Consider the following 15,103-nt stretch of genomic DNA (forward strand, 5'->3'; position numbering starts at 1 on the left):
TGGTCCCGTCAGATTGGAAGTTGGCAAATGTTACACCGCTTTTCAAGAAAGGAGGGAGAGAGAACAGGGAACTACAGGCCAGTTAGCCTAACATCAGTCATCGGGAAGATGCTGTAAACTATTCATAAAATCTTAACATTGCACTTGGAAAAGCATAGTATGATTAGAACAAGTCAGCATTGTTTTCCTAAAGGAGATCCTGTTTGACAAATGTATTAGAGGTTTTTGAGGATGTAACTAGTAGGGTAGATAAAGGGGAACGAGTAGATGTAATATACCTGGATTTTCAAAAGGTGTTCGATAAGGTGCAACATAAAAGATTAATAGGCAAGATAAGGGCTCATGGTGTTGGGGGCAATATATTAGTGTGGACAGAGGATTTGTTAACAGACAGGAAGCAGAGAGTGGGCATAAATGGGGCACTTTCAAGTTGGCAGGCAGTGAATTGTGGGGTGTTGCAAGGATCAGTGCTGGGGCCTCAGCTATTTACACTCTGTCTCTTCATCCAAGTCATTAATATAGAGTAATGAATTTAAGTTTGCTGGTGACAAAGCTCGGTGGAAAGGTAAGCTGCAGGGAGGATGTAGAAAAGCTGCAAAGAGATATAGACAGTTAAGTGAGTGAGCAACAAGATGGCAAATGGAGTATAATGTAGAGAAGTGTGAAGTTGTTCACTTTGGTCGTTAAAAATAGAAAAACAGAACACTTTTTACAAGGTGTGAAACTGTTGTGTTGATGTCCAGAGAAACTTGGGGGCACTCGTATAGGGAACACACAAAATTAACATGCAAGTGCAGCAGGCTATTAGGAAGGCAAATGGCATGTTGGCCTTCATTGCAAGAGGATTGGAGTACAGGAATAAAGAAGTCTTGCTAAAATTGTACAGGGCTTTGGTGAGACTGCACCTGGAATACTGTAGACAGTTTTGGTCTCCACATTTATCAAAGGATTTAGTTGCACTGGAGGCAGCGCAGCGAAGATTTACTAAATTGGTCCCAGGGATGAGGGGGTTGTCCTATGATGAAAGGCTGAGTAAATTGAGCCTATATTCTCTGGAGTTTAGAAGAACGAGAGGCGATCTAATTGAGACATACAAGATTCTGAAAGGGCTCGATAGGGTAAAAGATGGTTCCCATTGGTTGGGGCATCTAGAACATGAGGACACAGTCTCAGGATAAGTGGCTAGTCATTCAGGACTGAGATGAGGACAAATTACTATACTCAAAGGGTTGCGAATCTTGGAATTCTCTACTGCAGTGAGTTGAATACATTTAAGGGTGGAATAGATAGATTTTTGGTCTCGCAGGGAATCAAGGGATATAGGGAGCAGGCAGGAAAGTGGAATTATATTTATATTTGGAGATATAGCACTGAAACAGGCCCTTCGGCCCACCAAGTCTGTGCTGACCAACAACCAGCCATTTACACTAATCCTACATTAATCCCATATTCCCTACCACATCCCCACCATTCTCCTATCACCTACCTACACTGGGGGCAATTCACAATGGCCAATTTACCTATCAACCTACAAGTCTTTGGCTGTGGGAGGAAACCGGAACACCCGGCGAAAACCCATGTGGTCACAGGGAGAACTTGCAAACTCCACACAGGCATTACCCAGAATCGAACCCGGATCCCTGGAGCTGTTAGGCTGCGGTGCTAACCACTGCGCCGCCCCAAATGAAGCCCAAAATCAGCCATGATCGTATTGAATGGCGGAGCAGGCTTGATGGGCCACATGGTCTACTTCTGCTACTATTTCTTGTATTCTTGAATTCAGCCCGTCGAACCGGCTCTGCCAATTAGATCGTGGCTGACCATCTATCGCAACGCCACTTTCCCACGCTACCCCATATCCCTTGATGTCATTTGTATGCAGAAAACTATCAATTCCTGTCTTGAATGTGCTCAAAGATTGAGCTTCCACAGCCCTGAGATAGAGAATTCCAAAGATTAACTACCCTCAGTGAAGAAATTCCTCCTCATCTCAGTCTTAAATGGCCTAACCTATATTCTGAGAATAAGTCCCCTGGTTCTAGACTCACCAGCCAGGGGGAACATCCCATCGATATTCACCGTGCCATGCCCGATAAGAATTTTGTAAGTTTCAATGAGATCACCTCTCATTCTTTAAAACTCTAGAGAATACAGGGCAAGTTTCCTCAATCACTCCTCATAGGACAATCCTGCCATCCCAGGGATTAATCTGGTGAACCTCCATTGCACTCCCTCTATGGAAAGTACATCCTTCCTTAGATGAGACCAAAACTGTACACAATACTCCAAGTGGGGTCTCACAAAGGCTCCATACAATTGCAGCAAGACTTCTTGACTCTTTTTCTCAAAACTCCTTGCGAAGCAAGTCAACATACCATTTGCCTTCCTAATTGCTTGCTGCACCAGCATACTAGCTTATAGTGACTCACGAACAAGGATACCAAGGTCCCTCTGGACATCAACACTTTCCAACCTCTCACCGCTCAAGAAATACTCTGTTGTTCTGTTTTTTTCTACCCAAGTGGATAACTTCGCACTTATTCACATTCTATTCCATCTGCTGTATTCTTGCCCATTCACTTAGCCTGTCCAAGTCCCCTTGAAGCCTCTCCTTGCACCCCCTCACAATTTTCATTCCCACTGAGTTTTATGTCATCAGCAAAGTTGGAAGCACTTCATTTGGTCCCCACATCCAAATCTTTTATATAGATTGTGAACAGCTGTGGCCCCAGCACTGATCCTTGCGGTACCTCACTGGTCACAGCCTGCCATTAAGAATGACCCGTTTATTCCTACACTCTGTTTTCTGTCTGTTAACCAATTCTCAATCCATCGTAGTATATTACCCCAATCCCAAGTGCTCTATTTTTTTCAGCAATCAGAATCAGAAAAAAAACAAAAGAAATAAAAGAAAAGAAATAGCAGGGTAGAAAAGTTAACATGTTGGACTCATTTAAGTTAAATGGCATGCTGATTGGGAAAAAAGGGAAAGAGTAAGGCCTTGCCCCAGATGGACCAAATGGCCTCAGTCATCTGCATCTACCTTGTCTAAGGTTGGGATGCATATGAACCAAAGCTAAAAGATTAAAAACTTTCCACGGCATATATAAAAGATACTGGGTTACAGAATCAGGACATTGATTTCAACTGCTTTAAGTCTGTGAACAGAGACTGAGCCCACCCATTAAAAGGTTATCCCAGGGCCAGGGTACTCACCTGCAGCTGCTTTCTGTATATGAAAGGCCTGTACTTGAGGTGTGACTGAGACGACTTTGCCTTCAGAAATGACTGAAGAGTCCAGTTTACTAATCTCGAGGCTGTCATTGAGGTTTGGCTGTGTTATGCCTCCTTTGCTAGTTTTGTTTTTTGGCTTCCTGTTTGGAATTTTCGGTGGAAACTTCATCTTCAGTTTTTTACTATTCTCCTGTTTGAAAAGAAATACAAAGCTGATTGAGACATACAAGGACACCACCAGATTCTTGAGACAAGCATCTCGACAGCATCCAAATGTAAACACTCAAGGTATCAGTAATGAAAAATATATCCATCAATATTCAGTCAATCTATATTCAAACAAATACCACCTACACTCGTGGATGAAGTTGGCATCACAGGAGGTTTACTTGCAAAAAAAGATACCCTTGAAAGAGCTTTAGATTTATCAGACAATACAAGTGTTGAGATCACTGGCTCAGAATAGTATTCCCACCTGAGACACACAAAAAGGCTCGTCTGAGTCCCAATGCAGCCAGTCCTGGCAAAGGAGACCAGAGATCTGGCTCTGAACTGACTTGACATTCAGCGGGGATACATGTGGCTGATGGATGTTGCTCCCCCTTTCCCCCATCATGAAGGACAAGAAAGGCTCTTTAGCCTTGGTTGCAACCCAAACTGAAGATATTTTGAAGATGAAACCCTTGAGGAATGCAATGGGAAACTACATTAGCTACTCATCCCTCAAACGTAGCTCAGGAATCTCATCTATGTGACTAGAGTTTAGCACCTGCCTTCGGGGCAGAAGACAACAGAGAGACAAGAGTTGAGCTCTTGGTTCAAAGCCACAGGTCAAGGGGACAAAGGTTAACTTTGCTAGAGAGGTACAACCCACATGGGATGCTGAAGGAAGCGAGTTTGGCCTTAACATAGTGGATCTGAAGATCAGACCAGTAAAGTTAGTTCTAGTTAATAAAATGAACAGCATAATAGTCAGTTATAGCAGGATCAGGAGTTAAGTTAGTTTGTATAGATCTGCTAAGTGCCAAGTACACAAGCACGAGCAGTCAGGGAATTGCATTCCTTGTGTAGAGAAATGATGAGCTTCAAGACCAGCTGTCTGCATTGTGCAGTACACGTGGAAGAGGCGGGGGTGCAAGCACAAAGGTTAATGGAGGACATCTCTAAAAAGGTGAATACTTCAGAGTTTGAGGATTAATGAAGTGGAGAAAAAGTGGGCAATGATCTGAAGCAAGAAAGGAAAACCAATCCAGTAAGTACACAGTTTCCAGCACTTACAATGAAGGTAGGGATGAATAAAGGATTAATCAAAGAGCAAGCGATTATTTATGAAAAAAAGCAAATAAAAGAGTATTTGATTATACTATAGGCAAAATAGCAGGAAGGAAAAAGGACATGATTTTTTAAAATTCTCTCAGGATATGCATGTTACAGGCATTTATTGCCCTGACATGTTGATAAACTGAGTGGCTTGCTCTGCCCCGTAAGAGGACAATTAAGTGTCAACTACACTGATTACATATTGGTCAAGTAAGGACAAGAGAATTGCTTCTCAAAAGGTTATTAGTTTTTACGATAATTGGATAATTTCAGGTATTATCGTTACTAACTTACTTTCAGATTTATTTAGAAATGAATTAGAATTCTCAAGCTGCCATGGTAGGATTTGAGCTCACTTTCTTTGGATTAGTCCATGTTTCTAGATTAGTAGACCTGGTGATAGTTAACAATCCAAAAACCAGAAGTCACAATCCTTTGGAGACAGTGATTACAGCATAATTAAATTCAACAGTATCTGGGATTCAGAAAGGCTGAGGATCTGGAGCCACACCATTTTAAATGGGCTAACCTCAAGAAAATGAGGAAGCTTCATAAGTCAATTGATCTGAGGGTGGCAGGACATTGTTCAACACTTCAGTACAGGACAAGTGGCCCATTTTTAAAGGCATTATGCTTAGTTTGCAGAATATATGCATACCTAGAATCAGAAAGTGCAGATTAATACACCAAATGAGTAACAAAAACTAGATATGAAATAAGTGGAGAAATGAATTTTACAAACCCCACAGAGACATGGGTGAAGGGTTCCTAAATACAGGAACATACACAGCAACATCTTAAAAAAGGCAGTTGCAAGTAAAAGACATGAAAAAGGATCGCTACAAATACAAAACATTAAACAAAATTTTATCAGTACCTTCAAGAGAAAGAGAACAGTCAGATGAGTTCTGACTAGAAAGGATGAGTATCAGATAGCTCATGTTCTAAATGATTACCATCTCCAAGCATACACAGATAGGTGGTGATAACCTCATGACTTTGATGCAAATGAGATGGAAGTCTCAGACAAGCCGAAATGGCTCACAACAAAAGATCAGCAGCACAGTGGCGCAGTGGTTAGCACTGCAGCCTCACAGCTCCAGCGACCCGGGTTCAATTCCGGGTACTGCCTGTGTGGAGTTTGCAACTTCTCCCTGTGTCTGCGTGGGTTTCCTCCGGGTGCTCCGGTTTCCTCCCACAGCCAAAAGACTTGCAGGTTGATAGGTCAATTGGCCATTATAAATTGCCCCTAGTACAGGTAGGTGGTAGGGGAATATAGGAACAGGTGAGGATGTGGTAGGAATATGGGATTAGTGTAGGATTAGTATAAATGGGTGGTTAATGGTCGGCACAGACTCGGTGGGACGAAGGGCCTGTTTCAGTGCTGTATCTCTAAATCTAAAAATATAAAATATAAAATCAGACAGCATTTACCCCAGAGTTCCAGGAGACACTAGGGAAGATTTGCAAAGTAATTATGATGGAGACTCTGGGCTCTTGGAACTTCAGTAGAGAAGTGATAAGCCAGCATGATGCCTATTTTTAAAATGTAAGCAAGCATACACAGGTAACCACAGTTTCAGTTGTCTCACTTTAATACTGTGCAAAATAATCACACCACTCAGTAGCAATAAAAGGTGAGGATTATCTGTATAATACTAACAGTAACAGTGCAGGAACAGAGAAATCTACAGGTACAGGCACACAGATCTTTATTAATGCAGTTAGAAAAAGATCATAAAAAGACACATAAGGTTCTGGGTTCTATGCAAAGAAGCTCTGAATATTGATATTGAACTTGGACAAGACATAGGCCAAGACACAGCCAGAGTACTGCATTCAGTTTATAACATCATTATAGGTAGAATATTAAAGGCAAGGAAAGGGTACTGAAAAGATCTGCCAGAACATGGGTAATGAGGGGTTATATTTAGACATTACAGTGAAGAAAGGCATAAAAAAAGCTTTTTCATTGAAACTATGTTAAAGAGATCATAGAGAATGAAATGGAAAATTGTTACCACTGGTTGGTGAATTAGTAACAAGTGATAAAGAGTTAGGATCATAAAATGAAGCTGGAAAAGATTGAGGAATGTATTTCTTTATTTACACAAGAGGGTTATGAAAACATGGAATGCATTACCACAAGTGGTGCCTGTGAAAAAGGGCCACAAAACATGAAACAATAGCCCTTCACTATCTCTCTCCAGATGCTGCCTGACCTGCACAGTGTTTGTAGTGACTTCTGTTCTTATTTCAGATTTTCACCATCTGCAGTATTTTGCTTTTTACTTGATAAGTATTTAGTACTTAGCACTAGATGAACTAAACACTTGGTATTAGAGCTGGTTACCTTTGTAGTCGAACTGGCGCTCGTAAAGAGTCTGGAACTTCTCCGGGGTGGTGCATTGCCAGGTGCATTTGTGGGGACTGTGCTGGTTGGAAACAGTACCTGTGCTGCACTGAACAAACAAGATCAGGAGACAGAGCACAGTTAAGTCGAGCAGTCGTGACAGTTTCTCAGTATTTCAGACAAGGTCAAACTCTAATGCTAATTTGGTCACATCCTTGCAAACTCAGACTTGCCCCAGATTTCCTTCGAGCTTGACACATTCTCTGTCTTAGGCAGCAGACAGGAACTGTTTGGGTATTGCAACCAAAGTTCCCTCTTTTTCTTTTTACTGGGTGGGCTACAAACTCATCAGCAATACTTGCTTGTCCATGGGTAGCTTACATTTTAAAAGCCATAGAACTGTCACAAAGGTGCGAGCAGCCGACTTATTTCAATGCGCGGTACATTCCAGACTGCTGCACACCTTCGAGGAAACAGTGCTTTTCCCTCACAGGCACCCACGCCACCCTGCCCAAGTTCCCAGCCCTCTCCGTTCGCAGGTCACCGTGTCACCCCCACTCCTCCTCACACCACAGAACCATAGAAAAATTACAGTCCCTAAAGGTGGCAAGACATAAAATGGTGAAAACTAGCCGCCCAATCTAATTCCATCTTCCAGCACCCGGTCCATAGGCCTTGCAGGTTACAGCACTTGAAGTGCATGCCCAGGTACTTTTTGAAAGAATTGAGGGTTTCTGCCTCCATCATTCCTGGCAGTGAATTCCAGACATCCACCACCCTCTGGGTGAAAAACCTTTTCCTCATGTCCCCTCTAATCCCTCTAACAATCACCTTAAATCTGTGCCCCCTGGTAATTGACCTCTCTGCTAGGGGAACAAGATCCTTCCTGTCTATCTAGGGCACTCAATTTTCTACACCTCAATTAAGTCACCCCTCAGCCTCCTCTGTTACAAGGAAAACAACCCTAGCCTATCCAATCTTTCCTCAAGCTACAACTTTCAAGCCCTGGCAACATTCTTGTAATCTCCTCTGCACTCTCTCCAGAGCAACTATGCCCTTCCGATAATGTGGCGAACAGAACTGTACGCAATACTCCAACTGCGGCCGAACCAGCGTTTTATACAGTTCCAGCATTACATTCCTGCTTTTGTATTCTATACATTGGCCAATAAAGGAAAGCATTCCATATGCCACCTTCACCACTCTATCTACCTGTCCTGCCACCTTGAGGGACCTGTGGACATTCACTCCAAGGTCTCTCTTCTGACCCTCTCAATTTCCTCCCATTTATTGTGCAGTCCCTCGCTTTATTTGCCCTCCCCAAGTGCATTACCTCACACTTCTCCGGATTGAATTCTATTTGCCACTTTTCCGCCCACTCAACCAAACCATTGATATCATTCTAGAGTCTACAGCTATCCTCTTCACTATCAACTACACAAACAATTTTTGTGTCATCAGCAAATTTCACAATCATGCCTCCCACATTTAAATCCAAATCATTAATATATACCACAAACAGCAAGGGACCCAACATTGAGCCCTGTCGAACGCCACTGGAAACAGCTTTCCATTCGCAAAAACATCCGTCCACTACTACCCTTTGTTTCCTGTCACTGAGCCAATTTTGGATCCAAACCTGCCCCATGCCCTTGCACCCCATGGCCTTTTATTTTACTCACCAGTCTTCCATGCGGGACCTTGGCAGATGCCTTACTAAAATCTATACAGACCATATCCACTACACTACCCTCACCAATTCTCCTAGTTACTTCCTCAAAAAATTCAATTAAGTTAGCAAGACATGACCTTGCCTTAACAAATCCATGCTAACTATCCCTGATCAGTTGGTGCCTTTCTAAGTGGCAGTTTATTCTGTCCCTCTGAATTGATTCTAATAATTTATCCACCAGAGGTCCCTCTCACCCTTTTTAAACAATAGTATAAGGGCGGCACAGTGGCGCAGTGGTTAGCACCGCAGCCTCACAGCTCCAGGGACCCGGGTTCAATTCTGGGTACTGCCTGTGTGGAGTTTGCAAGTTCTCCCTGTGTCTGCGTGGGTTTCCTCCGGGTGCTCCGGTTTCCTCCCACTGCCAAAAGACTTGCAGGTGATAGGTAAATTGGCTGTTATAAATTGCCCCGAGTGTAGGTAGGTGGTAGGGCATATGGGATTACTGTAGGGTTAGTATAAATGGGTGGTTGTTGGTCAGCACAGACCCGGTGGGCCGAAGGGCCTGTTTCGGTGCTGTATCTCTAAATAAAATAAATAAAAATACAACGTTCGCAGACCTCCAATCCTCTGGCACCTTGCCCATATCCAGTGAGGATTTGAAGATGATCCTCAACGCATCCGCAATTTTCTCCATGGTTTACTTCAACAACCTGGGATGCAATCCATCCGGCCCTAGTGATTTGTCCACTTTCAAGGATGTCAGACCCCTCTAGTACTTCCTCTCTCATTATGCTAATCGTAACTAATATTTCACACTCCTCCTCTTCTACTACAATGTCTGCATCGTCCCTCTCCTTTGTGAAGACAGAGGCAAAAAACTCATCAAGAACCCTGCCCACATCATCTGCATCCACGTGTAAGCTCCTTTGTACATCGGATAGACCCGACTCTTTCCTTAGTTATCCTCTTGCTCTTAATGTACTGATAAAACATCCTTGGGTCTTCGTTGATTTTACCTGCCAATATTTTTTCATGTCCTTGCTTTGCTTTTCTAATTTCTAAGATAGGAAGAGTTCAGGGCTGGCATGTTCCTGTTAGATGGAAGGGCAAGGCTGGCAAGTTCAGGAAACCTTGGTTGACCAGGGATATTGAGCATCTGGTCAGGACAAAGAAGGAGGCATATGTCAGGTATAGGCAGCTGGGATCGAGCGAGTCCCTCGAGGAGTATAGGGGATGCAGGACTACACATAAGGAGGAAATTAGGAGGGCGAAAAGGGGCCATGAAGATTTCCCTGGCAGATAAGATAAAGGAGAATCCTAAAAGATTCTATAAGTATATTAAGAGTAAAAGCATAGCTAGGGAGAGAGTAGGTCCCTTTAAGGATCAGTGTGGTAATCTACGTGTGGAGCCACGGAAATGGGCAAGGTCTTAAATGAATACTTCTCGTCCATATTTACCGTGGAAAAGGTCATGGAAGCTAGTGAGTTCAAGGGAAGGAACACCAATATCCTGGAGCATATCAACATTCCAAAGGAGGAGGTGCTGGAGGTTTTGAAGCACATTAAGGTGGATAAATCCCCAGGGACTGACCAGGTGTATCCTAGGATGCTATGGGAAGCAAGGGAGCAGATTGCTGGGGCCCTGGCAGAGATTTTTGTATCATTAGCCACGGGTGAGGTACTGGAGGGTGGCTAATGTTGTGCCTTTATTTAAGAAGGGCAGCAGGAATAAGCCAGGGAACTACAGGCCTGTGAGCCTTACATCAGTGGTGGGAAAGTTATTGGAAATGATTCTGAGACACAGGATTTATATGCATCTGGAAAGGCATGGTCTGATTAGGGGTAATCAGCATGGCTTTGTGCGTGGGAAATCATGTCTCACGAATTACATTCGAATTTTTCGAGGAGGTGACCAAGAGGATTGACGAGGACAGGGCGATGGACGTTGTCAAAGGCCTTGCTAAAGTCCATGTAGACAAGGTCCCACATGGTAGGCTAGTCCAGAAGGTTCGAACACATGGGATCCAGGGTGAGCTAGCAAATTGCTTACAAAATTGGCTTGGTGATAGGAGGCAGAGGGTGGTAGTGGAGGGTTGTTTCTCAGATTGGAGGCCGGTGACCAGTGGTGTGCCACAGGGATCGGTGCTGGGCCCTCTGTTGTTTGTCATATATAACAATGACTTGGATGTGAATGTAAAGGACATGATTAGTAAGTTAGCAGATGACACCAAAATTGGTGGTATAGTGGACAGTGAAGAAGGTTGTCTAAGGTTACAACAGGATATAGATCAACTGGGAAAGTGGGCAAGGGAGTGGCAAATGGAATTTAACGCAGACAAGTGTGAAGTGATGCATTTTGGGAAGTTAAACCAGGGCAGGACATATACAGTGAATGGCAGGGCCCTGGGGAGTGTTGTTGAGTAGAGAGACCTTGGGGTGCAAGTACATAGTTCCCTGAAAGTGGCAACACAGGTAGACAGGGTGGTGAAGGCGGCGTATGGCATGCTTGCCTTCATCGGCCGAGGCATTGAGTACAAGAGTTAGGACGTCATGTTACAGTTGTACATAACGTTGATTTGGCTGCATTTGGAGTACTGTGTGCAGTTCCGGTCGCCGCATTACAGGAAAGATGTGATTAAGCTAGAGAGGGTGCAGAAAAGATTCACAAGGATGTTACCCGGTTTGGAGGGCTTGAGTTATAAAGGGAGATTGGATAGGCTGGCTCTGCTTTCCCTGGAGCGAAGGAGGCTGAGAGGGGACATGATAGAAGTATATAAATTTATGAGAGGCATAGATAAGGTAGATAGCCAGAGTCTGTTTCCCATGGTAGGGGTAACTAAAACCAGAGGGCATAGATTTAAGGTGAGAGGGAGGAGGTTTAAAGGGGATCAAAGGGGTAAATTTTTCACAAAGAATAGTGGGTATCTGGAATGAGCTGCCTGAGGTGGTGGTGGAGGCAGGAACAGTAGCGACACTTAAGAGGCATCTGAACAGGTACTTGAATGAGCAAGGCATAGAGGGATACGGAATTCATGCAGGCAGGTGGGATTAGGATAGGCATTATGGTCGGCATGGACGCGGTGGGCCGAAGGGACTGTTTCTATGCAGTACCACTATGACAATCCAGGACAAAGCAGCCCACTTAATTGGCACCCCATCTACAAACACTCACTCCCTCCACCACCGACGCACAGTGGCAGCAGTGTGTACCAAGCACTGCAGCAATGCACCAAGGTTCCTTAGACAGCACCTTCCAAACCCGCGACCTCTACCAACTAGAAGGACAAGGGCAGCAAATGCATAGGAACATCACCACCTGCAAGTTCCCCTCCAAGTCACACACCATCCTGCTGTTCCTTCACTGTCACTGGGTCAAAATCCTGGAACTCCCTTCCTAACAGCATTGTGGGTGTACCTACCCCACATGGACTGCAGCTTTTCATGAAAGCAGCTCACCACATTCACAAGGGCAATTAGGGATAAATAAATGCTGGCCTGGCCAGCGACGCCCACATCCCATGAATGAATTTTTAAAAAAACTATTGCTCTCCTATTCTCTCCTCCCTCCCTGCACAGCTGAGCCACCCATGGTGCTCTGGTCATGACTCTTGCTGCACTCTTCAGAGGAACCCTCTCGCATCAGTACTCAGAACTGAATACCAGTTAGAAAGTCCCATGTCCAATTCTATGTCCACTTTCATGTATTCCATTCTAACTTTCTGCACATTGGTTGCTTTCTCCCTCTCTCCTCTCCTATCAATTCTGTCCCATTCTACTCTTCCTCACAATCCCTCACTTGGACTTTTAGTTCCTCTTTCTTGACACAAGAGCTCACACTTTCCAGAAGGGTAGATGAAATGTGAACGGATCAGAGAGGATGCACACAGCTTGAATGTCTGGGCTTAGATCATTTAAAAAAAAAGTCCATTCATCTTGCCAAACAGTGAAATGAAAACCACATCATCTGTCGTCTCATCCATGATTCATCAACCTAGGCAACTTCGATTAGTCTGCTGTTTCCAGGCTGGTACATGTGGTTCAAATCGATGCTAAAGGCACGTGTTCATTGGCCACGCTCCATAACTAAGATGAATAACCCAACCAGCATCATAAACCTGCCCGTTAGAAAGTATTAGGTGCTCATTGAGGCGAAATCCATTGATCAACCACTCCGGGCAGTGTGTTTATCTGGCTGTGCCCATTGGGTTTGTGACCTTTAGTTGCTGCTGGTCTTTCTGGACCGTTCAGCTCTAAATTAACTCCAGGACCAGAGCTGCTGAATAGGAAGCACTCCAAGGTTGCAGGGCTCGGAATGTGACACTCCATGCGTTGAAGAATCCAGAGCATTCTAACCTTCTGAAGCTCTCACTCGCCCTGGTATCTGTGGCTTCGTCTGCTCCTACCCTCCCTCCCTTGGTCACATGCTGCTCACATCGGGACATCTCCCCAACCCGTTCAGGCTCGCGGCTCCTCCAATCACAGATTCCCTTTCTCCCATGCTCGCTGCCCCTCCCATCACAGCTGCACATTCCCCCCACTCTCCCAGCCCCTCGTGCTTTGCAGTTGGGGTTTGATACTCAGCCCAGCCCCCATTTGAGCTTGCTCTTGTCAGCAGCCTGTTAATTTGAATGCATGGTACATTCCAGATTGCTCCACGGTCACACAGTCGCACTTAAGAGGGAGCATTGGTTTTAACATGTCTAAGTGAACCCTGTTACTAAAAAAAGGACTGAATGTGTCCTACGCAGTTCTTTCTTTTGGGCCTCCTTATCTCGAGAGACAATGGATACGCGCCTAGAGGTGGTCAGTGGTTTGTGAAGCAGCGCCTGGAGTAGCTATAAAGGCCAATTCTAGAGTGACAGGCTCTTCCACAGGTGCTGCAGAGAAATTTGTTTGTCGGGGCTGTTGCACAGTTGGCTCTCCCCTTGCGCCTCTGTCTTTTTTCCTGCCAACTACTAAGTCTCTTTGACTCGCCACATTTTAGCCCTGTCTTTATGGCTGCCCGCCAGCTCTGGCGAACGCTGGCAACTGACTCCCACGACTTGTGATCAATGTCACAGGATTTCATGTCGCGTTTGCAGACGTCTTTAAAGCGGAGACGTGGACGGCCGGTGGGTCTGATACCAGTGGCGAGCTCGCTGTACAATGTGTCTTTGGGGATCCTGCCATCTTCCATGCGGCTCACATGGCCAAGCCATCTCAAGCGCCGCTGACTCAGTAGTGTGTACAAGCTGGGGATGTTGGCTGCCTCGAGGACTTCTGTGTTGGAGATACGGTCTGCCACCTGATGCCAAGTATTCTCCGGAGGCAGCGAAGATGGAATGAATTGAGACGTCGCTCTTGGCTGGCATACGTTGTCCAGGCCTCGCTGCCATAGAGCAAGGTACTGAGGACACAGGCCTGATACACTCGGACTTTGGTGTTCCGTGTCAGTGCGCCATTTTCCCACACTCTCTTGGCCAGTCTGGACATAGCAGTGGAAGGCTTACCCATGCGCTTGTTGATTTCTGCATCTAGAGACAGGTTACTGGTGATAGTTGAGCCTAGGTAGGTGAACTCTTGAACCACTTCCAGAGCCTGGTCGCCAATATTGATGGATTAACTACGCAGTAGTTAACCACAAAAATCTCTCTCCAACAACGCCACTCCATTAGAAGCTACAAGGTGATGTCCATGATTTGCTCATCTTACCTAAAACTTCTGTCTTGTCTGGTGCCCATTTTCCTCAAAATGGCCTGGCTATGATCTGAATTCAACATGTCCGACTCCAAATGATTTTGGTACATAAATACCAACACTTGTTCAAGTGTTAGAATAGCTTGAAGTCAGAACATAAATTTGGACAGTACAATTTTTGCACTGTTGCAACTGTAGCACTTTGTAAATCTACAATGAATGGTCTTATTTGGTGCAGGAGTAGGCTGTTCAGGCTGTTGAGCCTCTTCCACCACTCCATTAGATCATGGGTGATTTGTACCTCAACTCCATTCCCCACTTTCGATCCATACCCAGAGTACATACCTATGACCGAGAACTGGACACAGCAGTTGCAAGTCAATGTTGCTAGATTCCTACCTGGTCTGTGGGCCTGAAGTCTGGGTCTGAGCCAGTGGAGTTGGAGTTAGATCTCGGCTATTTCCACTCTGCGTAAAGACCGACTTGGTTCCGCCTTGAGTAATTCGTGCGATAGACTGGAGTAGGAAAGGGGAGACAAACAGGAAAAAGATAGGAATTCATTATCAATAATATTTGTCAATGCCAGTATCCATTGTAACATATACTGCACTGAATGTACAAAGCCTAATTTATCAGCTGTTGAAATTCTCTCTCCCCATCATACCCAAACATACAGTTTTTATCACCTTACCTTCTTTGTGGGGCCTCCTGTAGAGGATGAATCAATTACAGATGAAGAATTTGTATAGTTTGGCAAAAAGGAACAATCACCTGGGCTTGGAGTCTCCAGAGGCAAGACTCCAAAGCTGAAAGGGAATTAGGTAGTGTCACTTCATTTACTTGTACAC

At 44.6% G+C, this 15,103-nt stretch overlaps 1 protein-coding gene across 1 annotated transcript in view; it reads right to left on the minus strand.

The window, feature by feature from the left end:
• Positions 1 to 15,103, minus strand: part of cdc27 (cell division cycle 27) — a 123,588-nt gene that overhangs the window by 47,917 nt on the left and 60,568 nt on the right. The window contains exons 8-11 of the mRNA XM_068013091.1: positions 14,947 to 15,061; positions 14,655 to 14,770; positions 6,908 to 7,016; positions 3,217 to 3,424 (exon numbers count right to left, since the gene is read on the minus strand). Of these exons, the coding sequence (XP_067869192.1) occupies positions 3,217 to 3,424; positions 6,908 to 7,016; positions 14,655 to 14,770; positions 14,947 to 15,061 (548 nt within the window). The remainder of the gene's footprint in view (positions 1 to 3,216; positions 3,425 to 6,907; positions 7,017 to 14,654; positions 14,771 to 14,946; positions 15,062 to 15,103) is intronic.

The sequence above is a fragment of the Heterodontus francisci genome, chromosome 33, assembly GCF_036365525.1.
Source record: "Heterodontus francisci isolate sHetFra1 chromosome 33, sHetFra1.hap1, whole genome shotgun sequence".
NCBI classification, from domain to species: domain Eukaryota; kingdom Metazoa; phylum Chordata; class Chondrichthyes; order Heterodontiformes; family Heterodontidae; genus Heterodontus; species Heterodontus francisci.